This window comes from Heptranchias perlo, chromosome 40, assembly GCF_035084215.1.
Source record: "Heptranchias perlo isolate sHepPer1 chromosome 40, sHepPer1.hap1, whole genome shotgun sequence".
NCBI lineage: Eukaryota > Metazoa > Chordata > Chondrichthyes > Hexanchiformes > Hexanchidae > Heptranchias > Heptranchias perlo.
This window is the reverse complement of record NC_090364.1, coordinates 242,334-269,072: the sequence shown is the minus strand read 5'-3', so window position 1 is coordinate 269,072 and position 26,739 is coordinate 242,334. Positions and strand designations below refer to the sequence as shown.

Below are 26,739 nucleotides of genomic sequence, written 5' to 3'. Positions count from 1 at the left end.
TCAAAGGCAACAGAAGCTGTCCTGATAGCTCAGTGAAATTATTAAGTGAGATGCTGAAAGTCTAAAGATGGATCTTCAGTCTGTGCTCAGTATTGGTACAGTGAGGACAGTATCACATTTGGCTTTGATGCTCTTCGCACACTGACATACAAAGAATGATTACTCGGTGAGGTGCCAGTGCGATGATCCCCAGCGAGCCTCATCACTGCAGGAAGGAGAAGAAAAACAGTGGTCATCTCTGCTAACTGTTCTGGTTAATGGAGAGCCCCAGTTCCATTCCTGCTGCTAACTGTACCGGTTAATGGAGAGCCCCAGTTCCATTCTTGCGGCTAACTTCTGGTTAATGGAGAGCTCCAGTTCCATTCTTGCTGCTAACTTCCGGTTAATGGAGAGCCCCAATTCCATTCTTCTGCTAACTGTTCCGGTTAATGGAGAGCCCCAGTTCCATTCTTGCTGCTAACTTTTATTATCATTTATTATTTTGTTACAGATGTAGGTGTTATGCCAAAGAGTGTGAGGTTGTTGATTTGTACTCGAGATCTATTCTAACTGCCAATGATGCTGCCTCTTACTTTCTTGTTTTGTTTATGAAGAATGAATCATTTAAAAAATCTTCTTTTGTTGCAGGTGAACCAAAGTCAAGTAACGGTTATTGCCTTCTTCATCATGCCTGCACGGACCAACAACTTCAATGTGGAAACATTGAAAGGACAAGCAGTTCGTAAACAGCTGTGGTGAGTGGCTGCATCAGTAAGAGTGGTGCGGGAGGAAAGGGTTTTGATTCATGGGCACTGGCACCAGTACTGGGGAAAGAGTGAGCTGTTCCGACATGATGGGCTCCACTTAAACTGAGCTGGGTCCAGTATCCTGGCGAATCAAATAATTAGGGCTGTAGATATGGCTTTAAACTAAAAAGTGGGGTGGAGGGGTCAGGTGAGGGGAAATTTAGAAATCTAATGAGAAAAGTTAAGATAATAGAACAGTGTTGTTGCTTGGGTAAAGATAAGCAGAGTGTGGCAGGAAGTGACAGAGAGCTTACCAATAATAGTGCAACAACAAGTAAGGTCAAAGCAGGAAAAAATGTAAAAAGTCAAAACTAAAGGCTCTTTATCTGAATGCACAGAGCATTCGTAACAAAATAGATGAATTAATTGCACAAATAGTGATAAATGGGTTTGACCTAATAGCCATTACAGAGACATGGTTGCAAGGTGACCAAGGTTGGGAACTAAATATTCCAGGGTACTTTATGTTTCAAAAAGACAGACAAAATGGAAAAGGAAAGGGTGTAGCCCTGATAATAAAGGATGACATAAGGACAATGGTGAGAAAGGATCTTGGCTCGGGTGATCAGGAAGTAGAATCAATGTGGGTAGAAATTAGAAATAACAAGGGGCAGAAAAAACTGGTGGGAGTAGTTTATAGGCCCCCTAATAGTAACAATACTGTTGGACAGAGTATTGAAATAATGGGAACTTGTAACAAAGGAAATGCAGTCATCATGGGGGACTTTAATCTGCATATAGACTGGGCAAATCAAATTGGCAAAGGTAGTTTGGAAGATGAGATGGTTTCCTAGAGCAATGCATCATGGAACCAACCAGGGAACAGGCTATTTTAGATCTTGTATTATGTAATGAGATAGGGTTAATTAGTAATCTCGTCGTAAAAGAACCTCTGGGGAAGAGTGATCATAATATGATAGAATTTTGTATTGAGTTTGAAAGTAATGTACTTAAGTCAGAGTCAAACTTAAATAAAGCTAATTTCATAGGTATGAGGGGCGAGTTGTCAAAGGTAGATTGGGAAATTAAATTGAAGGGTTTGACAGTTCAAAAGCAATGGCAAACATTTAAAGGAATATTTCAATATTCTCAACAAGTATACATTCCATTGAGAAATAAAAACTCCACGGGAAAGAAGTTAAGGAGAGTATTAGATTGAAAGAGACCTATAATGTTGCCAAGAAGAGTAATAAGCCTGGGGATTGGGAGAGTTTTAGAAACCAACAAAGGACGACTAAAAAATTGATTAAAAGGGGAGAAAATAGAATATGAAAGTAAATTAACAAGAAATATAAAAATGGATTGTAAGAGCTTCGACAAGTATGTAAAAAGGAAGAGAGTAGCAAAAGTAAAAGTTGGTTCCTTAGAGGCTGAGACAGGAGAAATTATAATGGGGAATCAGGAAATGGCAGATGCGTTAAACAAATATTTTGTATCTGTCTTCACAATAGAAAACACAAAAAGCAAACCAAAAATAATGGGGAACCAAGGGGTAAATGAGAGTGAGGAACTTAAAACAATTAATATCACTAGAGAGAAAGTACTGGACAAACTAATGGGACTAAAAGCCGACAAATCCCCTGGACCTGATGGCCTACATCCTAGGGTTCTAAAAGAGGTGGCTGCAGAGATAGTGGATGCATTGGTTATGATTTTCCAGAATCTAGAGAATTTTGGAATGGTCCCAGTGAATTGGAAGGTAGCAAATGTTACCCCGCAATTCAAGAAGGGAGGGAGAGAGAAAACAGGGAACTATAGGCCAGTTAGCCTGATATCGGTCATCGGGAAAATGCTGGAATCCATTGTTAAGGAAGTGGTAACAGGGCACTTAGAAAATCATAATATTATTAGGCAGAGTCAACATGGTTTTATGAAAGGGAAATTGTGTTTGACAAATTTATTAGAGTTTTTTGAGGATGTAACTAGCAGGGTAGATAAAGGGGAACCAGTGGATGTAGTATATTTGGATTTCAAAAGGCATTTGATAAGGTGCCACATAAAAGGTTGTTATGCAAGATAAGGGCTCATGGGGTTGGGGCTAATATATTAGCATGAATAGAGGATTGGTTAAAGGACAGAAAACAGAGAGTAGGGATAAATGGGTCATTCTCAGGTTGGCAGGCTATAACTAGTGGGGTGCTGCAAGGATCGATGCTTGGGCCTCAGCTATTTACAATCTATATTAATGACTTAGATGAAGGGACTGTGTGTAATATATCCAAGTTTTCTGACGCTACAAAGCTAGGTGGGAAAGTAAGCTGTGAGGAGGACATAAAGAGTCTGCAAAGGGATATAGACAGATTAAGTGAGCGAGCAAGAAGGTGGTAGATGGAGTATGATGTAGGAAATGTGAGGTTATTCACCTTGGTAGGAAGAATAGAAAAACAGAATATTTTTTAAATGGTGAGAAACTATTAAATGTTGGTGTTCAGAGAGACTTGGGTGTCTTTGTACAAGAAACACAAAAGGTTAGCATGCAGGTACAGCAGGCAATTAGGAAAGCAAATGGCATGTTGGCCTTTATTGCAATGGAGTTGGAGTACAAGAGTAAGGAAGTCTTACTACAGTTGTACAGGGCTTCAGTGAGACCTCACCTGGAGTACTGCATACAGTTTTAGTCTCCTTATCTAAGGAAGGATATATTTGCCTTGGAGGCGGTGCAAAGAAAGTTCACTAGATTAATTCCTGGGATGAGAGGATTGTCCTATGAAGGGAGGTTGAGTAGAATGGGCCTATACTCTCTGGAGTTTAGAAGAATGAGAGGTGATCTCATTGAAACATATCAGATTCTGAGGGGGCTTGACAGGGTAGATGCTGAGAGATTGTTTTCCCTGGCTAGAGAGTCTAGAACTAGGGGACATAGCCGCAGGATAGGGGGTTGGCCATTCAAGACTGAGATGAGAAGGAATTTCTTCATGCAGAGGGTTGTGAATCTTTGGAATTCTCTACCTCAGAAGGCTTTGGATGCTGAGTGATTGAATATATTCAAAACTGAGATTGTTAGATTTTTGGACTCTAGGGAACCAAGGGATATGGGGATCGGGCGGGAAAGTGGAGTTGAGGTCGAAGATCAGCCATGATCTGAATGGCGGAGCAGGCTCGAGGGGCCATATGGCCTATTCCTCCTATTTCTTATCTTCTAAGAGCTAGAGTAGAATCTAGATACAGCATATAAACGGACAGCTGCAGCCATGTGAGGTAGGAGCCACTGCTCGCCCGTTGGGGAGGAGGCATGAGGGATGACTGTTTCACTCAGGTCTCCTGTGGCTGATCCGTGAGCGTCATTTACTATTGCAGTGACATTGACAGTGTTGGTGACATCAGGGGACTTTGAGCTGAAGGAGGTGACGTGAAGGCAAGATACTATGATGCCTAAAATAAAATAGCTAGGGGGCAACACAATCCAAAGTCAAATACCTGTTGCATAAACCCCAGTCTTATTCCCACATTTTCTTTTTCCTAGTCTGTTATGATGTACACACTCTCTCTGGCGGCGTGGTGTATCTCTCGCTCTGGCGGCGTGGTGTATCTCTCGCTCTGGCGGCGTGGTGTATCTCTCGCTCTGGCGGCGTGGTGTATCTCTGGTGGTGTGATGTACACTCTCTCTCTCTCTCTCTCTCTCTTGGGTGTGATGTTGACCGTTGCTGATGCTCTGTGTTGCCATTTGTACATGTTATGTTGCTAGTCTATGCTCTAAATTGCTACCATTTGTTCTAGCCCTGATTTTGAGCAAAATTGAGGCTATACCTGCCATGTCATAGCTGAGCCTGTGCCAGTAGTGAGAAGGATTTGCATTGCTGAATTTCGAGAGGGTAGCCTGCTCTTCTCATTTCCATAGGCTTCCTGCACATAAGAAATGATGTACCTACCTAACAGCACTGTGGGAGAACCTTCACCACACGGACTGCAGTGGTTCAAGAAGGCGGCTCACCACCATCTTCTCAAGGGCAATTAGGGATGGGCAATAAATGCTGGCCTTGCCAGCGATGCCCACATTCCATGAATGTGCCCATTTAAAAAAAAATTCAAAGAACCTGGCCAGCAATGTGATTGGCTGAAATCAGTTTATCATTAGAGAGGAGAGAAGTTTTTGTTGTGGCAAATGTTCTGCTTGCTGGAGAGGAACTGTGACCAGCTACAGGAAATGTAGGCACAGGTGCATCTAAAAATGTCTATTTGGAAACTTGGGGAACCCCTTCCCCTTTTAATGAGGAAGACTTGGAGATCCTGGTGCAGCAAAGGATAGTGCCTGTCTTTGGAGTAGGAAACCATCCACCTGCCAAAGGTGCTTGGAAGGAGATAGCTGAGGGAGTGATCGGCATTTCCAAGGCTCATGGGACCTCAGAGCAAATGAAGAAGTTTACTGGTATTGGAAACAGTGTGTGTAGCACCTTTGGCGACATTCTACTATTAGGATATAATTTGTATCAGCCAAATGAAATCTATGAGCTGCAGCACCCTGAAGGATGTAGCTTGCAAAGCTGCTCTTTAATTTCGGAGAAGTTGTAGCGCACTTTTTGTGGGCCCCACAAGTGGCTTTCACCATGAAATATAAAAGTCAAAAGTTCTGCTACAAACCAGCACTGCTCCCAGAACCAAAATGCTGCATTGGAAGGACTCACAGGAGGACAGATGATGCCACAGGGTTTACTGTCTGAGTGCTAGCTAGTTTCTAATGTATGAAGGTAGCTCACAACATTGAGCAGACCTAAACTGCCATGGCTCTGCCAATGTCAGACAGCTGTCATTCACCTGAAACGTTAACTCTGTTTCTCTCTTTATAGATGCTGCCTGTTCTGCTGAGTGTTGCCAACATTTTCTGTTTTTATTTCAGATAGCTGCCCTCCTTTGAGGGAATGTCTTCAGGCATTTTCGGCCTGAAGCCTGTGGAAGGGGTTGGGATGGGGCAGTTGGTGCCACTGCCCTACAAGTATCCTTTTTTGTCTCCTTGTTACTTTCACTCAGTCAGTTACACAAAGGCATACATTGCATGACATTAGCCTGGTACACAATAGAAGACGTTCCATGCTGGAACTGTTGCAACTCTCCCATTTCCCTTCCATGGGCCTTATTAAGAAGAGACGGCGGCAGTGAGAAACTGTGCACCACAGCAGGTGGTGTCAGCACCTCAGAGCATTTAGATAGCGAATTTGAGGAGGGTGAAGCCCCATCACAAGTGACAAGCAGCAAGTGGAGATGATAGCAGAGGAACAGCAGGATGCTGTCCAGGGGCGCAGGTGACCCTCTGCTGCATGGACAAAGGATTCATAATTACTGGGCTTCCCTTCAGTAAGGATATAATCTCGAGATTGAGTTGATCACCCTATAAGGGATGTCAAAGATTTTGCAGCAGTTGGCCTTTGACCCCATGGCAGTGATGCATGAAGAATTTTTTGGACTCTGATTTGCAGCAGTCTGTAGCTCCTTGGTTTGACAGGCTGGGGGAATCACGTGACAGAGCCCTGATGGCAGTCTTCATACTGTTCAGCGATGTCCAATTGTCTATTTTGACACAGCTCTCTACTTGTCTTATAGAGGTACCCAGTACCTGGGCATGGCAGGAAAAGGGACAAATAAGGCCAGCTTCCTCTCAGGGTCACTACACGTGAATCCAACTCAGATCCTCAAAGGATTGAAGAAATCCGGATTAGCAGACAAGTGGTGGCAGCTACAGTGACCTAAGATATGACTCCACCTGTAGCTGCAGTAGCACTTCCAACCCTTGAGGCCTGTACCAACCAAAAATAGCGTGCCACTACACTTGCTCCTGCCACTCTTGAAGCACTTAAACATTGCACTGGGTTAGGAGATTGGAGAAGCGCACATTGTCACCAAGGGAAAGGACCTCCATTTGTAAGTATAATATATTTTTGAATACTTTATTTCTCCTTACTGTGGACAGTTTCTGTTGGGAAGGGCCACACTAAGGTATATTAGTGGAAATGTTTAGCATATTGTTTCTGGATACTCAATGTGGTTTTTCGATCATCTGCAGTACTTGTTCTGGGACTGCATCTGGGAATTATGGAATTGATGATCAGTGAATGACTGTGCACCAATCTTCCTAGCTGCACCTCTGCTTCCTCCATTTCTTCTTCCTCCTGCTGAATGTTTACTTCTCTTTGTATTGCAAAGGTGCTTGGCAGACCATGATTATTTTGGACACCATTGCTGGGCTTAGAAGAACACCTGCCTGAGTGCTCCAAACAGTGGAATCTTTGCTTTAGCATCCCAGTGGTGTGCTCTGCAGTAATTCTGATTGAGGCATGTGCTTCAGTATACTTACATTCCTCAGCTGTTTGAGGATTTCCTACTGAGGCCATCAATCATAGCTGTAGAGGATAGTCCTGCTCACCTGGCATCTGCTCAGTCTGTTTGAGCCTTCAAATAATCTGGGGCACCATAGATTGTCACATATCTTTGGGTAGTCATTGATATTTCTTGGATAACAGGCATTTACTTGCATTGTGATTTTTCTGCTGTCAGACACCACCTAAACATTAACCGAATGGAAGTTCTATCTGTTTATGTATGACATGAGTTTGATATGAGGAGCCTTGATGGCCACATGCTGTACATTGCACAACACACATTCTACATGCTCGTTATTGCACAACGTACTTTATGCTCTACAATGCCCAACATACATTCTGTGTTGCCTGAAAGGCTTTGGTGTGTTTGGATAACAATCTCTTTCAGCTTTTTTCTTTACCTCCAGGGATACAGCAAACACAGTGAAGGAGAAGTTTGGGAAGAAGATGTATGAATCCTTGCTGGTGTAAGTACTGTGGTGCACGACTGATGAAAGGAGGATGATGTTAGATGGGACTGCTAGAGGTGAATTAAGATAAAGTAAAACATCTCTAATGTAAGAAAGACTTAGCACAGATTTTCGCTATGGGCGAGGTGTAGACCTATCCAGGTTTTACACTGACTCAAATGGAAGTGTACTCTTTGCACCCAATTTTCTAAGTTCAGCTCATTTGCTGCAGGTACGGATTTGGATGGTTCCACTGAGCATGCCATATAGCACATAAATGAAATTTGAAGGGTAGTGGACAATTAATGGGGACTGTCAGAATAGGGGCATGAAAATTCTAAACATTTTTGGAAAAGCTCAGAAAGCATCTCAATCCATTAGCCACCTTTACCAAGGCTGAAGGATGAGGGGACTAAGAAGTGACAGGTCAACATTAAGGAAGTCTTTCAGTAAATGATGGAGTAGCCCACACCTCTCACCATTTAATGGCTGTTGAAATGGAAATGATGCTGCATGCGATGATTGAAAAGAGTAGACCTGTGACACTTCACAGCGCCATCGCCAGAGGTCAGCATTTCATATGCCTACAAGGAGGTGGAGCCAAGCTTTAGGCCACAGCCTGTTAGGCAGTGGATGTGCCAGCCCTATCCTGCATGTAGCAGATGGCAAAGCTCTGCACCTGGCTTCTCTGAGGGCTTGGAGCCAGTGAACAGATCTCCAGTATCATTGCCAGGTACATGTGCTAGGACCTGTAGACATGATTGGTGGCATCTTGGCAAGTGTGGCCAATCAGGATGTGCTGACTGATCACCCTGGCATGTCTTTCTTTATACAGTGCCACTGAAAGCACACTGTGATTGGGGGTCTTCTGAGAAAGAATGCAACATAACAGTTAGTCAAGTGTTCACATAGCTTAATGGTGCCATCAGGCCTGCTGTTCCAGCTTCCCAACTGGCTAGCCTTTGGTCCTCTAATTGCCATGATATTTCTGCAATTGTTGATCTGTTCAACCTCAACTTTGATGCCTTGGTTCCCAGCAAAACCTTCACTGTCTTCCATCCTGATGTTTTCTCTGTTACGGACTCAAATCAAGGGGCATATCAAATGTACAACTGGCTTAGCCACCCATCACCAGATCTGGCTGGACTACATCAAACTCCACCAGGGCTCACTCTCATCTGCCAAAACTGCCCACTACTCCAGGGTCATCCTGGAGAGCAAAGTTAATCTCTGGCTTTTCTCCACTATGAATTATCATCTTAAATCTCTCTGCCCTGCCCCCTCCACACTCATCCTCTAACAATAAGTGACAGGAGCTCATGGATTTCTTCGTCACCTAGATATCCTTCCTTGTCCTCTCTGCGATCTTTGACGCAGTCAACTATACAAGTTTTCTCCAATGCCTCTCTTCCATTGTCAAGCCCGGCGGGACTGCCCTCGCCTGGTTTCACTCCTGCCTATCCAGTTGTCTATCCTTGCTGATCCAGAGCATCTCTACCAATGGCTTTTTTTTCCCACCCCCACACTGTTACCTTCGGGAATCCCTCAAGGATCTATCCTTGGCCTCCTCCTCTTCTTCATCTACATGCTGCCCCTTGGTGACATTATCCGCAGACATGGGGTCAACTTCCACATGCACACTGATGACACGCAGCTCTACCTCCCCAACACCTCTCTTGACCCCTCCGCTGCCTCTGTCCTGTCAGACTGCTTGTCCGATATCCAGTTTTGGATTAGCTACAATTTCCTTCAGTTAAACATTGCAAAGACTGAAACCATTATCTTCAACCCCAGGCACAAATTGCATGCCCTCGCCTACTCAATTCCCCTTCCCTGACAATTGTCTCAGGCTGAACCAGACTGTTCGCAACCTCAACATCCTATTCAACACTGAGCTGAGTTCCCGACTCCATTTCCTCTCCATCACAAAGCACCTACTTCCACCACTGTAATATCATTTACTTCAGTCCATCTGCTGCTGAAACCCTGATCCATGGCCTTGTCACCTCCAGATTTGATCATTCCAATGCTCTCCTGACCGGCATCCCATCCTCCACCCTCTGTAAATTTCAGTTTATCCAAAACTCTACCTATAACCCATCTTGCACTAAATCTCGCTTGCCCATCACCCCATTGTTACTGAGCTACAATGGTTCCCAGTCCTCCAACACCTCAAATTAAAATTTCTCATCCTTGTGTTTAAATCTCTCCATGGCCTCGGCCTCTCTATCTCTGTAACCTTCTCCAGCCTTACAACTCCAGCCCAATCTCTCTGCTCCTCTGACTTTAGCTTCTTGTGCATTCCCCTCCCCATTTCACCCCACCATTGACGGCCATACCTTCAGTCGCCTGGGCCCCAGGTCCTGGAATTCCCTCTCTAAACCCCTCTTCCTTTCACCCCACTTTCATCCTTGAAGACCCTTTTTAAAATCCACCTCTTTGACCAAGCTTTTGATCACCCCTCCAAATAGCTCCTTCCTTGGCTCAGTATCCTTTTCTTTCCTCATGCATCTGTGAAGTGCCTTGGGACATTTTTCTATAGTAAAGGTGCTATATAAGTTACATCAAGTCTGCAGCACAGAAACAGCACATTCGACCCTACTGGTCTATGCCAACGTTTATGCTGCACATGAGCCTCCTCCCACCCCTCTTCATCTAACCCTATCAGGATACCCTTCTATTCCTTTCTCCCTCACATGCTTATCTAGCTTCCCCTTAAATGCATCCATGCTATTTGCCTCAATTACTCCTTGTGGTAGCGCATTCCACATTCTCACCACTCTTTGGGTAAAGAAGTTTCTCCTGAATTCCTTATTGGATTTATTAGTGACTATCTTATATTTACAACCTCTAGTTTTGGACTCCCCCACAAGTGGAAACATTTTCTCTAAGTCTACCCTTTCAAACCCTTTCATTATCTTAAAGACCTCTATCAGGTCACCCCTCAGCCTTCTCTTTTCTAGAGAAAAGAGCCCCAGCCTGTTGAGCCTATCCTGATAAGTATATCCTCTCAGTTCTGAAATCCGTGCCGACTATTCTTTATTACATTTTTGTTTTCTAGATGTTTTTCTATTACATCTTTGAGTAAGGATTTCATTATGTTTCCTACCACTGACATTAAGCTAATTGTTCTGTCTCCCTTTTTTAAATATAGGAATCACATTAGCTGTTTACCAGTCCTCTGGCACTATTCCTTTTTCTAATGAATTTTTATATATATGTAATAGTGCCTCTGCTGTCTCTTCCCTAACTTCTTTTGATATGCCGGATGCAATCCATCGGACCAGCAGTCTTATCCTCTCTAAGTTTGATTAGTTTATTAATTATCTCCCCCCTTTCTATCCTAAATGTCTTCATATTGTTTTTGATCTCTTCTTCTAATATCATGCCCACCATGTTAGTCTCCCTGGTAAATACGAGGCAAAGTAATTATTTAATATTTCTGCCATTTCGCTGTCACAACCGTGAGTTTATCATGTGTATCCCTTATGGGATATGTGGCCCTATCCCTATCCTGATTTTTCTTTTGTTATTTATGTGTTTGTAGAATACTTTACCATTTCTTTTTATATTCCTTGAAAATTTAATTTCATAGTTCCTCTTTGCCTTCCTAATTGTTTTTTTTACTTCTTTCCTAACCTCTTCACACTCCCTTCTGTCATCCTCTCCTTTATTGTCTATGTACTTAGAGTATGCCTTTTTCTTTAGTTTCAATTTTACCCTTACCGCTTTATTCATCTAAGGTGTTTCATTATTGGCTAGTTTGTTCTTGTCTTTTTTAGAGGAATATATTTCTCCCGAACTCTCTTGATCACCGTTTTATAAATATTTCCCACGGCTGTTCTATCTCTTTGTCAATTTTCTTTTCTAGTTTACCTTCCCTAGTTCCATTCTCATCTCCTCGAAATTATCTTTTTTCCAATCTATTACTTTAGTCTTTGTCCTAATTATGTCTTTCTCAATCATTATTTTAAACCTTATTATGTTATGATCACTATTGCCTAGATGTTCCCCCATGCTTACTTCTCTTATCTGCTCTGGTTCATTTCCCATTACTAGATCCAGCAGTGATTCCTCTCTTGTTGGGCTTTTAACATACTGGGTAAGAAAGGAGTCCTGTACATACTGTAATAACTCCATTCCCTTTCCCACTTTCCTTGCCTCTTTTTGCCAGTTTATTTGGGGGTAGTTGAAACCTCCCATGATTATTATTCGATATTTTTTACTCATTTACAGTTGTTTTCTCCTCCCCATCTTCATCATCCTTTGGGAATAGGAGTCTCCAGCTACATGAATTACTTGCTAAAGGGAAGGACGTTCACCCCTGTCTGCAGGTACGGGTGTGTAGGTGCTAGTAAGTGGGCACAGAACACCTGTTGCAGTTTGACCTGACTGGCATACAGTCCTCATAGTACTGTGAACACTTTTGATAGGAAAGTTCCACTGAAGCAGTAATGGTACTGGGGCAATTTTATTTTATATATAACAATTAGCACACAGTCTTTTGAGAACGTAACAGCGTTAGGAAAAAAAAACAAAAAATAGTTAAGAAATAGTTGAAATACACTTTCTTTAACATTTGTATGTTCTTTCCACGATCTTCCATATACTTACTGCTGCCTAGCAACCATGGATGGGCATGATTTACATCTGAAATCCCATATGCTCATGCCCATTGGAAAATGGCATAGAAGATCCTTGCTTGTTTGAAGTGAGTGCTTTCTATGTCGCTGATACCCACCTCATAAAAACTGCACAGAGATTGAAGTCCTACCTGACTTACATTGTTAAAATATGCAGGTGACAGCGGAAGATCTAGATTGTTGAGCGTCTCCATGTATGTCCATTTCCAGACATTTCATTTGTTTTTGGTTACCACCTGACTTAAAGCATTAGTGATCATGTGATTTCAGGGATCATTTTTATTACGTGTTCTTGGGTTGTGGGTGACACTGGCAGTATTTATTGGCCATCCCTAGGAGCCCCAAGGACATAAAGAGTCAATCACTTGGGACTGGAGTCATATGTAGGCCTGACAGGGCAGGCGTGGCAGATTCCCCTCCCCGCAGGACATTAGTGAACCAATTGGGTTTTTATGACAATGCAGCAGCTTTCACCAATTCCTGTGAACCCTGTCCAACTCTAACATTGCTGTTTAAGCCAACATCTCCGCTTTCTCTGAACAAGGTCCACAGTTAAAGGATGAGATTTCCTCTGATTGCTGCACTGTATGTACATTTGTGAAGACCTCCTCTGTTTGGTGCTTTAAGCAAAATTATAAATATGTTTTAAAAGAACATGTTTAAGAAATTCTGAACAGAGGAACCCTTCATGAACACAAGTACATTGTCACTATACATAAGCCTGGAAATTCTTTTAACAGAGGCATTAATCCATTTAAAATAAACTGGTTAACCCCTTGTTGAAGTAGTATCAAGAGAAATTTAATGCAAGCACGTTAAGCTTTTTTGTGATAAAAGATTGACAGTAACTTCCAAGTTTTACTGACCAGAGGAATTCTTAACCATACACATATGCTGAAATCATGCTGTAATCCTCAAAGGTTCAGCAGGTCACTTTACTTGTGCTATTTGCAGATCTGAGGATTTGGAATTTTTGAAACTGTTCAGAAGATGGAAGGATAAGTGTGAGATTTTCAGTGGTAGATATGTAAGGCACAGACAACTTCAAGAAATATGTAAACAAAACAAATAATTAAATTCAATTGTTGAAATATTTTTGGGGTCTGGGGGTTGGAGAGCAGAGGCAGAGCAAGGCTGGGACAGTGCTGGACATTTGCAGGAATCAGGTAGGCCTATACTCTATGACTCCTGTCTGTCTCTCTTGCATATTTCTTTTTGTCTCTCTCTCTCTGTCTTCTCTCTACCTTTTTAAAATTATGAAGGGATTCGATAGGGTAGATACAGAGAAACTATGTCCTCTGGGGTGGGGGGGGAAATCTAGAACAAGGGCATAAACTTAAAATTAGAGCTAGGCCATTTAGGACTGAAATCAGAAGGCAATACACAAAGGGTGGTAGAAACCTGGAACTCGCTCCCTCAGAGATTGCTCGGGTCAATTGAAATTTTCAAGACTGAGATTGATAGATTTTTGTTAGGGACGGCTATCAAGGGATATGGATCTAAGGTGTTGAGGTACAGATCAGCCATGATCTAATAGAATGGTGGGACAGGCTTGAAGGGTTGAATGGCCTACTCCTGTTCCTATTTTCCTACCCTCTGTCTATCTCTGTCTCTCTTTCACTCTATTTATTTATTTTTCTTTCTTTTTCTGTCTCTCTCTGTCTCTCCCTCTCAATCTCCCCCTCCCCTCCTTAACATGTGTTCTGTAACAGAGTCTCACTTTGAGCCCGAGTTCAAACATGGTTCTTAGAGGTTTAAAGCCAGTGGCTGACCACCCACCCAAAACTTTGGTTCATCCAAAATTCTGCTGCCCATATCCAATCCTGTACCAAGTCTCGCTCACCCATCACCCCTGTGCTCGCTGACCTACATTGGCTCCTTGTACCCCAATACCTCCCATTTTAAAATTCTCATCCTTGTGTTTAAATCCCTTCAGAGCCTCGCCCCTCCCTATCTCAGTAACCTCCTCCAGCCTGTCGACTGCCGCAGAAGTTTGCATCCCTCCGATCCTAGCCTCATGTATCCCTCCACCCTTTCCCCACCTTAAGCCGTCTAGGCCCTAAGCTCTGGAATCCATTCCTTAAACACCTTCGACTCAATACCTCTCTCTCCTCCTTTAAGACCCTCCTTAAAACCCACCTCTTGGACCAAACTTTTGATCATTGCTCCTAATATCTCCTTCTTTGGCCTGGTGTCAATTTTTGTCTGAAATGCCTTGGGGTTTTTCTACATTAAAGGCACTATATAAATGCAAGTTGTTGTTGTTGTTCTTACTCACTATGGTGTCTTGTTATCTCCTCATGTTCACTTATATAATACAAATGTAGAAATAAATTGAGACTTTAGAAAAAACTCAAAAATGAGCTGCATAAGTATCTGGTTGGGAACAAGATTTGAAATGGTCGGGATATGTATGAACAGAGATAATCTACGCTGCACAGAAGATGCTCAATCCTCTGCTGAGGGTTGTAGGAACCTGCAGAGAGTAGCAGGGCAGGGTTGAACTGTGGAATGTCAGGCTGGACAATTAGTCCTGAATTTTGCTTGATTACATTTGATGAATCAGGGAGTTGATTTGTTAAGACAACAACATATAGATCAGCTATATATATTCTCTTAAGGTAGGGTAAGGTGGATTGCACATGGTGTATGAAAAGAGCAGGCTTGATGGGCCGAATGGCCTTCTCATTTCATGCTTCTTTATGTTTTTATTTGAGTACAGTGGGGAGTTACCAGATGTGAACAAAATGATTGACCGGGAGGATTTCACCATGATGAAGCGCGCCCTGTTTGCTACTCAGGTGAGCTAGACTGTAAAGAGAAGACGTGGATCTGTACAAAGCTTAGGACAGAAAGCAATGCCTATCCTGTCACTGACACAGTGGGGGAGCTTAAACAATTAGATGAAACTTGCTTTGCAAAACAACCAGGCTAATGGTATGCACCTCAAGACCCATGTGATACATCCACTTCACTCTGTATGCCATAAATGTCTGTTTAATTCTCTCTCACAGTGTGTGAACTAATCTGTTTAAATCAGAAGCTTAAAAGTGTATCTACCTATTATCTATATCTTTTACCTTTATTGTACATAATGGGCTCAATTTTAAAATGGAGCCGGGAAGGGGGAGGAGGGGTCAAATTGAGGTCAGGAAACCCATTAGTGCGGGTTTCCTGGACGTCCTTACGATTTTGACGTAAAGATGGCTCTTTTTTTTTGTTGGTTTCCTGTCCGACTGACCGGTCTGATTGACAGTCTGGTCTCAGACAGACGGGAGACCAACCAGGGAGAGGATGTCTTCAGGTAAGTCTTTGTTTGTATGGATGGAGGGGGGGGGCACGGGAGGGCATAGGTTGGCACGGGGGTCATGAGTCATAGGGAATGGGATTGGGGAGGGGTGTCGGTATCGGGGGTCATCGCAGGGGTCCGCGATCGTTAAGGGGGGGAGGGTGGGGGTTGGAGGATCGGAGTGGGGGGTGAGGATCGGGGGAGGGAGGATTGGAATGGGGGGCAGGGTCGGGGGATCGGGGGGGAGGATCGGGGCCGGGGACGGGGGGGGTCCACGATCGGGGGTCAGGGATCCGCAATGGGGGGGGTGTCCACAATCGTTGGGGGGTCGGGGTAGGTAAGCTTGTTGGGCCTAGGGGAAGCACTCCTGCTCCTCCAGGCCCACAAGCTGTGCCTTTCTAGGTACCTACCTGTTAATCTCGGGCTTTCTCGCCTCCATAAAACAGAAGGCCCAGGAATCCTGGCCCCCCCCAGGGTTGAAATCAGGAATTTGAGAAAAATGGAGGCCTGAAGCCTCCTTGAAAAGTTTTAAGGACCGACCCGCCTGCTGGGAGCAGGTTAGTTGCCCGCCCTGGTGAAAACCAGAAATGGGTGGGTCTAAAATAGTCAATTTTCATTGCCCCCCTGCCCCCAACCCACCCGTTTTTTACTTTGAAAATTGAGCCCAATATATATGTATAATAATCGTGCGTGTGTATGCACATCCTGCCCCAAAAACGTAACTTCCTGTTGTCGTGATCTTTTAAATAATCCTTTTATGTCAATGCACAGGGGGGAATTCCCTATTTACGATTTCATAGAATCATAGAAAGGTTACAGCACGGAAGGAGGCCATTCGGCCCATAAAGTCTGCGCCGGCTCTATGCAAGAGTAATCCAGCTAGTCCCACTCCCTTGCCCTATTCCCCGTAGCCCTGCAAATTTTTTCCTTTCAAGTACTTATCCAGTTCCCTTTTGAAGGCCATGATTGAATCTGCCTCCACCGCCCCCTCGGGCAGTGCATTCCATATCCTAACCCCACTCGCAGTGTAAAAAGATTTTTCCTCATGTCACCTTTGGTTCTTTTGCCAATCGCCTTAAATCTATGTCCTCTGGTTCTTGACCCTTCCACCAATGGCAGTAGTTTCTCTCTATCTACTCTGTCTAGACCCTTCATGACTTTGAATTCCTCTATCAAATCTCCTTGCAACCATCTCTGTTGCAAGGAGAACAACCCCAGCTTCTCCAATCTATCCATGTAACTAAAGCCCCTCATCCCTGGAATCATTCTACCAAATCTCTTCTGCACCCTCTCTAAGGCCTTCGCATCTTTCCTAAAGTGCGGTGCCCTTTAGGGTTTCCACTACCCTTTGTGACGAAATGCTTCCTGACATCAGCCTTGAATGGCTTGGCTCTAATTTTAAGGTTATGCCTCCTTGTTTTGGATTCCCTCATCAGGGGAAACAACATCTCTCCAAATACACTATCAAATCCTTTAATCATCTTAAACATCTCAATGAAATCACCCCTTAATCTTCTATACTGCAGGGAATACAGTCTAGTCTATGTAATTTGTCCTCATAATTTAACCCTTTTAGCCTTGGTATCTTTTGGTGAATCTACACTGCACCTTCTCCAAGGCCAATATATCCTTCCTAAGGTGTCGTGCCCAGAACTGAATGCAGTACTCCACATAGGGTCTAATCAGTGCCTTACACAATTTTAGCATAGCTTCCACTCCTTTGTATTCCAGCCCACTTGAGATAAAGGCTAATATTTCAATAGCTTTTTTATTTATTTTTTGATTTCTGTACATGGACTCCGAAATCTCTCTGCTCCTTCACAGTTCCTAGCTTCTCACCATTTAGAAAATACTCTGATCTCTTTCTTAGGTCCAAAGTGGATAACCTCACACTTTTCCACATTGAAAACCATCTGCCATAGTTTTTCCCACTTAATTTATCAATGTTCCTTTAAAAATTTCTGCTCTCATCTACATTACTTACTCTGCAACCTAACTCAGTGTTGTCAGCAAACTTGGATCTATGGCTCTCTATACTAAGTCATTGATAAATATAGTGAAAAGCTGAGGCCCCAGTACAGGTCCTTGGGGGTCATTCTGCCAATTTGAGTACATACCCATTAACCCTACTCTCTGTCTCCTAACTCGTAACCAATTCCCTACCCATGTCAATAGGTTGCCTCCAATTACAATATGCTTTCATTTTTGTTAACAGTCTCATGTGGAACCTTATCGAATGCCTTCTGGAAGTCCATATAAATAACATCCATAGACATTCCCTTATCCACCATGTTAGTTACTTCCTCAAAAAATTCAACTAGGTTCATTAGACATGATTTGCCCTTTACAAATCGATGCCCGCTCTCTCTGATCAGTTCATATTTCCCTAATAACAGATTCTAGGATATGGATCAAAGGCAGGTAAATGGAGTTGAGGTACAGATCAGCCACAGTCTAATTAAATGGTGGAACAGGCTCGAGGGGCAGAATGGCCTCCTGTTCCAGTCAGGTTTCTGTCTTGTATTTTATGTTTGGCAGATTGGACGAGGATGAAAATGTACAAATCTCCGGAGTAAAATTCAATGGTTCTTTATTTTTATATTTTCTTCTTTCTGTTTTTCAGCGTCACTCATTGCCCCCAGTCTGCACGCATAACATGCTAGATGACTCCACAGATCCGATTCTGAACACTATCCGACGCATGGGCTTGTTCAACCATCCCAATGACCGAGTGAAGGTGAGGACCTGGAGTGGGTGGAGGAGCTGTGTGCAGCAGTATTGTACACTTGAACCCTGTCTTCTCAGCTCATTCCTCAAGATCAATCCAGTCCAAAATGTTTGAGTGAATTTTGTTCTTACCAACGTAAGGGATGCTTACGCTGGAGAACAGAACCATTTCCATTCTGGAATACCAGTGACAGTATCAAGTCCTCATGGGGTTAGAAGAGTAAAACACTCTCTAAATTGTTCCTACATTACAACAGTGATTATACTTCAAAAGAACTTGATTGGCTGTGAAGCGCTTTGGGACGTCCTGAGGTCGTGAAAGACGTTCTATAAATGCAAATTCTTTATTAAGTATCCCAGGTCAGATGCAGCAAGCTTTCAGGTTAAGTATCATGTAGGGTTCATTCTGCTTTGCACCTGAGCCTCAGTTCCAGAAGAGCACCCCCATTGCACCACTGTGAATTTTTCCACTTGTACTCGACTGACCTCGCTGAATGAGAGTTTGTTTTCTGTGGACTTTCTAGAAATAGGGTTCAAGCTGCAAACACATTTCTTGCAACATCCTTTGGGAGGTTTTTAGTTTTAATTATGTTCTGGCAAAATATTGTGATTGGTGTGATATTTATATAAGCTGGAGAAGCTGCCAGTCCCCATACCCCATACAGTTCCTCATCTTGCCAATCACACCCATCACCTTACCTCCCCAGAGTCCTTCACCCCTAGACCCTTTCTGTATGTTGGTCATTTCTGGTGTACATACATGTTTAAAAATGTACAGTGAAAAGACATGTATATCCCTTTTCCACCAAACTTGAAGCTTAGCACATTCCTTTCCAGGGCTCTTGCTTCCAGGCAGCAAGATATAGGCAACATATCCTTTTACTCCCTACTGACCAGGACAAGCAACAACTCAATATTTGCCTTGAAAGTGGAGAAGGCTCAGAGTCAGCCCTTGGCCTGGGCTCAACATCAACTCAAACATTTTCCAATATATTTTACAAATATAGAATTTGTGTGGGATGTTAGGCTGCATAGCAGACAGTGAGACACCATTAATGTCTGTCCAACCCTTTAATGCCTTCATCTGAGATTCCAGCTGAATTCTGTTCAGTGTGTTTCATGTATCCCAGTCATTCTGTTAAGTTGTCGCTTTGCTTCTGGCATTGTTGCATTGCAGAGTATCCCAGTGTATCTTTAGATTGTGGTTTCACTGAACCTGTCTGAATGAGTCATTGAGATGTGTTGTGTGTTATTCTGCAGTTGTGGTCTGGCCCTTCAGTATCAGCCATTTCCTCCCCATTTTAGACATGTGCACAGATGCTTTTTTTGAGTCTGGAAGAAGCAAAAAACTTTAACCATTTTTCTCACTGTTCAGGTGATCTTCCATCCAGAATTCCTGTCTTCCACCAGCCCACTGCTTCCACTCGACTACGAGGAGTTTGTACGAGGCTGTCACTTGGGTGTGTTTCCTTCGTATTATGAGCCATGGGGTTACACACCAGGTGAGTTCTCATACACACTCAACACTTTAACTGGACTTGTTATTGGGCAGAGGAGACTGATGCTGAGGAACTGCTGTGTGGCAAGACCCTTGATGAGGGAGCTGCTCTCTGCTACAACTGCAGGAGCCAACACGTTTACGGAAATAATAACTTCACCCATTTGAAGGAATCCTGGCCGGGTTGACCACTCAGCTGTAATGGAAGTGCAGTAGGGCAGAATTTCACCCTGGCCCATATGGGCACTGCAGACCCTGGCCGATCTTGCTGGCAGGGCTCCAATGGGAACAGTGCCAGCGATTAGCAATTTGCACAGGGTTTTTTTTAATTCATTCATGGGATGTGGGCGTCACTGGCGAGGCTGGCATTTATTGGTGGGAAACCTTGAGCTGTGCAGGATTTGAAAGGGTACAACTGCTTAAAGGCCCAGGCAGCACAAGGAAAGAAGAAAAAGGCAGAATTGCAGGTAGGACATCTTCGGGACAGCGGACAGTTAATTTTACGGACAATGAGCTGGAAGTCTTCCTCAACCAGATGAGGCCGAGACTTATATTTTAGGGAACTGCACAGGTGTCATCAGCCAAGGCTGCAGAGGGTAGCCTTTATGTCCATGATCTAGCTGGACACTTGATTGTCATTATGCAGCACTGGTGACACCCTGGACTGCCTTAATATAAAAAAGTTATGGCAGCTCCCAGGAAAGTAGCATGATGACATGTTGGTGGTCACAGACCAGCTACACATTGAAGGGAATGCCTTAAGCTAAGGGTGGAATAATAAAGGTTTGAAAAAGTGGTGAGCCAGGCAGCAGGAGCAGTTGAAGAGGAACAATGTGGCAAAATATTTTTTTTAAAAGTCATACGGCTGAAAAAATCAGCTTTTGCCAGTTTTTGGTTTGTCTTATATATTCTCTAAGGTGAGCTGGTTTTGGTCACTCCCATAATTGGTCTGAGGATCTTGGGTTGGAGAACATGTCCAATCTGCCCAATATCGAATTATCTGATAGCATAACCCAGAGATGTAACAATAGGTCCTCATTGGGATCTAAAATGGATATTGTCTTTCACATGTGCCCTTGCCTCACTTTTCCAATCTTTTCAAAGGCGGCCTGGAAACTTGGGATGAGGCCACATAAGAATTGTTAAGTTGATTTATTTCACAGACAGCAATTGATCACGAGTAACAGTCAAAGCAAATTCCATTTACTTAACTCGATCTCATTTCCCTCCTTGAAAAAAAAGTAAACCACATGCCCGGTCCCTTTGGTGAACTAGCGAGCTGACTCGTTTTTGGCACGCTTTTCTTTCTAGAAAATTTGTAACGGCGAAAACCAGCAGGGGGAGGCTGTGACACTGACCTCCTCCCTGGTAATGATTTACCAGTAGGCCTATCAATATAACTGGTTCCTTTCCTTCCCCCCTTGTGGTGTAGATTTAAGCAAAACATCTGCTGCTCTCCAAATTATTTGGGGGAATCTGGCTAATGGACCTGGGTTGAAACAATAGACCCTCAGTGTATTGTGTCAGCTGTGACATTTCACAAATTGGGGTGTCTGACATCTTCCTGCAGCCAGTTCAGTTACGTGGAGAGACTGGAGAAGCTGAGCTTGTTCTCCTTCGAGCAGAGAAGGTTAAGGGGCGATTTGATAGATGTGTTCAAAATCATGAAGGGTTTTGATAGAGTAAATAAGGACAAACTGTTTCCACTGGCAGAAGGGTTGGTAACCAGAGAACACAGATTTAAGGTAATTGGCAAAAGAGCCAGAGGGGAGATGAGGAGAATTTTTTTTACACAGTCAGTTGTTATGATCTGGAATGCACTGCCTGAAAGGGCAGTGGAAGCAGATTCAATAGTAACTATCAAAAGGGAATTAGATAAATACTTGAAAGGGAAAGATTTGCAGGGCTATGGGGAAACAGCAGGGGAATGGAATTAATTGGATAGCTCTTTTAAAGAGTCGGTATAGGCATGATGGGCTGAAGGATCTCTTTCTGTGCTGTATCATTTTATGATTCTAGTAGCTTTTTTAAACCTGTGTGAATTAATTTCAGTTTGAAAAACGACATTTATATATAACTCATTCCCAAAGTTGTTTCTGTGAACAAAAAAGTCCAAAATCCCAAAATGTGAGAGTTGGTAACAGCTAAATACTGTACTGTGATATTATAGTGATAAATTATACTGTGATAATTTGATGGCACTTCTTTGTTAACTATTACACCACAGGAACGGAAAGCCTGTGTTTTATATGGACATGCCTTATGTCAGGCCCAAATGAAGGCGTAATCACAGAAAATCTGATAAATGATGTCATGTCATTATGCCTTAATTTATATTTTTAAGCGTAGAAGTGGTTTGGCATTGCCTGCAGAAAATTAAATGGCCACAAAAATTGGGGGGGGGGGGGGAAGAGAAAGTCCAGTCAGAACGGTCCCTTGTTCATTTCCTGCCCCCAGCTGTCCCAGTTATGCCACTAAATCCATGTACTGAAGGCAGAAAATCTAGGCTCTTATCCTCGAAGAGCCGAGCTCACATACCACTTTGAGTAGGAATGACATGAGGGTTTTGTAATAAGGTTCAATGATAGGGTTCACCATACAATAGGAAGAGAAGTAGCCTGTCATCACAAGCCCACAGCTGATGCATTTCCTCAGTCTTCCGCGCCTCTGACACGCTCTGTGGCCTCCCACCCCAGGATGTGGAGTCCCATTTTATAAAGATTGGGAGGTTGGAGATTTAAGGGGCCACCCTGATGCAGACCTCTCCCATCAAAAAGGACCAAATTACCCTTTGTTACCATAACATTGGGCAATATGCAGTTCTCAGCATGCAGCCCATGATGGCAACAGGTAGTTACATTGTATGTGAGGCTTCTCTTGGGTGAAAGTATGTAAGGCTGTGAGTGAAGGCTGGGGTGTAAAGGGCACTGTGCTACCTTATGGGTATTGATGGCAAGCAAATCAAGTACTTTTAAAGCGTGTGAGTTGGGAAGCTGTTGTAAGTACAGTGCAAGGTATGACAGACTCCTCTTATCTTGCTTGACCTAGTAAGGTTATTAAACTTATCTCACAACTCAATGGCCAAGGATACCTCCTTTCACTGTTGCTGAGCAGCTCTCCTTGGAGGTCTGTATCGCACTGATCCAAACTGACCCCCTGCCCTACCTGGCCTCCTGCACTAGAACTTCCACAGCTGAATTCAGGAAGCAGTGGGGCTTTCAGAGCTGTAGTTGACCTCACAGACATTTTGCTAAATAATTTGTTTGGTTGCAGCATAAAATAAATCTGGTGATGCCTGGCCCTGCTGCAGGCCTTTAAATGCCACAACAGCGTGCAATTTCCCAATCAGAGGTGTTTCTAATCCCCAGAGCTTGCACACAACATGTTAATGAGGCTGACCCCAGAAATTACAATGGTTCAACAGTCATGATTTCAAGTGGGCATGAATCGTGCTCCACCACATGTTCATCCAGCTTGTGCCTGATCAGAAAATCCAGGTTTGTGTATTAGTAGGCACTGTGATCATGGAAGAGAACAGCCGATTCTTATCCTATCCTTATCCGTTGTCCACAAGTGCATTTTCCAGCAGATAGTCCCTGGACAGGGATCAGGGGCATAATTTTTACGTGGAGGCGGGAACTCAACAGGTGGGTAGATAATTGCATGAGAAACTTGGAAGTCATCTGAGTGGGTCGAAATCTGTGGTCGCAACTAAATTGAAGGCACTTAATTTTACTTCCGGGTTTCATAGGAATATATGAACAGGAGTAGGCCATTTAGCCCCTCGAACCTGTTCTGCTGTTCAATGAGATCATGACTGATTTGTGACTTAACTCCATATACCTGCCTTAGCCCCATATCCCTTAATACCTTTGGTTAACGAAAGTTTTGTGGGTCCAAGCTGCACAGCGGGCAGACTGTGTATCTGCATGACACTATTTGAACTCCACTATTTAAAGGGCCAGTACAAAAATGGATTTTGGAGGAGCAAGGAAGGAAATAACATTATGGAAGCACATAGAGGAAAGGCAGCACCCAAGTTCTGGGATGCATCCCTTGAAGTACTGCCGGGTGCTGTGAGAAGCAGGAGGGAGGTATTCTACCAACTGATCGGAGGAAGAAACCTGGTTCTGCCACCAAGAAGGCATGGCTGGAGGTGGCAGAAGGGGTCAGCAGCAGGAGCATGGTGCCCAGGTCCTGGCTACAGTGCAGAGGAAGCGTTTTGATGACCTGACCGGGTCAGGGAAAGTGAGTACATAGGAATATAGGATCAGCAGTAGGCCATTCAGCCCCTCAAGCCTGCTCCGCCATTTGATAAGATCATGGCTGATCTGTGATCTAACTCCATATACCTGCCTTTGGCCCATATCCCTTAATACCTTTGGTTGCCAAAAAGCTATCAATCTCACATTTAAATTTAGCAATTCAGCTAGCATCAATTGCCATTTGCGGAAGAGTTTTCCAAACTTCTACCACCCTTTGTGTGTAGAAATGTTTTCCAATCTCACTCCTGAAAGGTCTGGCTCTAATTTTTAGACTGTGCCTCCTACTCCTAGAATCCCCAACCAGCGGAAATAGTTTCTCTCTATCCACCCTATCTGTTCCCCTTAATATCTTATAAACTTCAATCAGATCACCCCTTAACCTTCTAAACTCCAGAGAATACAACCCCAATTTGTGTAATCTCTCCTCGTAACTTAACCCTTGAAGTTCGGGTATCATTCTAGTAAACCTACGCTGCACCCCCTCCAAGGCCAATATGTCCTTCCGAAGGTGCGGTGCCCAGAACTGCTCACAGTACTCCAGGTGCAGTCCAACCAGGGTTTTGTATATCTGCAGCACAACTTCTGCCCCCTTGTACTCTAGTCCTCTAGATATAAAGGCCAGCATTCTATTAGCCTTATTGATTATTTTCTGCACCTGTTCATGATACTTCAATGATCTATGTACCTGAACCCCCAAGTCCCTTTGGACATCCACTGTTTTGAACTTTTTACTATTTAGAAAGTACCCTGTTCTATCTTTATTTGATCCAAAGTAGATGACCTCACATTTGCCTACATTGAATTCCATTTGCCACAGTTTTGCCCATTCACCTATCAATATCCCTTTGTAATTTTATGTTTTCATCTACACTGCTTACAATGCCACCAATCTTTGTGTCATTGGCAAACTTAGATATGAGACTTTCTATGCCTTCATCTAAGTCGTTAATAAATATTGTGAATAATTGAGGCCCCAAGACACATCCCTGCGGGACTCCACTAGTCACATCCTGCCAATGTGAGTACCTACCCATTATCCCTACTATCTGTCGCCTTTCGCTCAGCCTACTTCATAACCAAGTCCGTACTTTTCCCTCGATTCCATGGGCTTCTATCTTAGCTAACGGTCTCTTATGTGGGACTTTATCAAATGCCTTCTGGAAGTCCATACAAATAACATCCATTGACATTCCCCTGTCCACAACTTTAGTCACCTCTTCAAAAAATTCAATCAGGTTTGTCAGGCATGACCTACCTTTCACAAATCCATGCTGGCTCTCTTTGATTGACTGAAAATTTTCAGTGTTCAGTCACCCTATCCTTAATTATAGACTCCAGCATGTTCCCCACAACAGATGTTAGGCTAACTGGTCTATAATTCCCTGGTTTCCCTCTCTCCTTTCTTAAAAAGTGGAGTGACATGCAATTTTCCAATCCAGAGGGACAGTTCCTGAATCTAGAGAACTTTGAAAGATTATAGTTAGGGCATCTGCAATGTGTTCACCTACTTCCTTTAAAACCCTGGGATGGAAACCATCTGGTCCTGGGGATTTGTCACTCTTTAGTGCTATTATTTTCTTCATTACTGTTGTTATACTTATGTTAATTTTATTGAGTCCCTGTCCCCGATTCAGTATTAGTTTTCTTGGGATTTCCGGCATGCTATCCTCTTTTTCTACTGTAAATACTGACGCAAAGTAATCGTTCAACATGTCTGCCATTTCCCCATTGTCAATGACAATATCCCCACTTTCAGTTTTTAAGGGGCCAACACTGCTCCTGACCACCCTCTTTTTCCTAATATAACTATAAAAATTCTTCGTATTGGTTTTGATATCCCTTGCAAGTTTCTTTTCATACTCTCTTAATAGGTTTTTTGTGACCCTTTGTTGATCTTTGTATCGTTCTCATTCGCCAAGATCTGTGCCATTTTTTGCCTTTTTGTATGCCCTTCCCTTATGTCTTATACTGTCCCTTACCTCTTTAGTTGTCCATGACTGTTTGTTTTTTTTTTGGCAAGTAGAGTTCTTGCCCCTCAGGGGTATAAACTGGTTCTGTATCACGTTAAATGTTTCTAAACATTTCCCACTGATCATCAGTCGTTTTACCCATTAACAGATTTGCCCAGCTCCACCAGCTGACGACACTTCCTGCACGTAGTTGTCCAGGACACGGGAATCCTGGGTGGAGGATTGGTTATCTGACAGGAAGCAGAGAGTTGGGATAAATGGTACATTCTCAGACTGGCAACCTGTAGCCAGTGGTGTTCCGCAGGGGTCGGTGCTGGGTCCCCAACTCTTTACAATTTATATTAACGATTTGGAGGAGGGGACCGAGTGTAACATATCAAAGTTTGCAGATGATACAAAGATGGGAGCGAAAGTAGAGAGTGAGGAGGACATAAAAAACCTACAAGGGGATATAGACAGGCTGGGTGAGTGGGCGGAGATTTGGCAGATGCAATACAATATTGGAAAATGTGAGGTGATGCACTTTGGCAGGAAAAATCAGAGAGCAAGTTATTATCTTAATGGCGAGAAACTGGAAAGTACTGCAGTACAAAGGGATCTGGGGGTCCTAGTGCAAGAAAATCAAAATGTTAGTATGCAAGTGCAGCAGGTGATCAAGAAGGCCAACGGAATGTTGGCTTTTATTGCTAGGGGGATAGAATATAAAAACAGGGAGGTATTGCTGCAGTTATATAAGGTATTGGTGAGACCGCACCTGGAATACTGCATACAATTTTGGTGTCCATACTTAAGAAAAGACATA

The 26,739-nt window shown here is 43.3% G+C and overlaps 1 protein-coding gene and 1 long non-coding RNA gene across 2 annotated transcripts in view; one reads left to right on the top strand and one right to left on the bottom strand.

Annotated features, from left to right (window-relative positions):
* The window catches only part of LOC137305441 (glycogen [starch] synthase, muscle-like), a 62,859-nt gene that overhangs the window by 22,685 nt on the left and 13,435 nt on the right, over window positions 1–26,739 (top strand). The window contains exons 11-15 of the mRNA XM_067974261.1: window positions 628–734; window positions 7,504–7,563; window positions 14,911–14,989; window positions 18,101–18,214; window positions 19,580–19,706. Of these exons, the coding sequence (XP_067830362.1) occupies window positions 628–734; window positions 7,504–7,563; window positions 14,911–14,989; window positions 18,101–18,214; window positions 19,580–19,706 (487 nt within the window). The remainder of the gene's footprint in view (window positions 1–627; window positions 735–7,503; window positions 7,564–14,910; window positions 14,990–18,100; window positions 18,215–19,579; window positions 19,707–26,739) is intronic.
* The window catches only part of LOC137305443 (uncharacterized), a 52,103-nt gene continuing 43,414 nt past the window's right edge, over window positions 18,051–26,739 (bottom strand). The window contains exon 4 of the long non-coding RNA XR_010958714.1: window positions 18,051–19,536. This is a non-coding gene — a long non-coding RNA (uncharacterized lncRNA). The remainder of the gene's footprint in view (window positions 19,537–26,739) is intronic.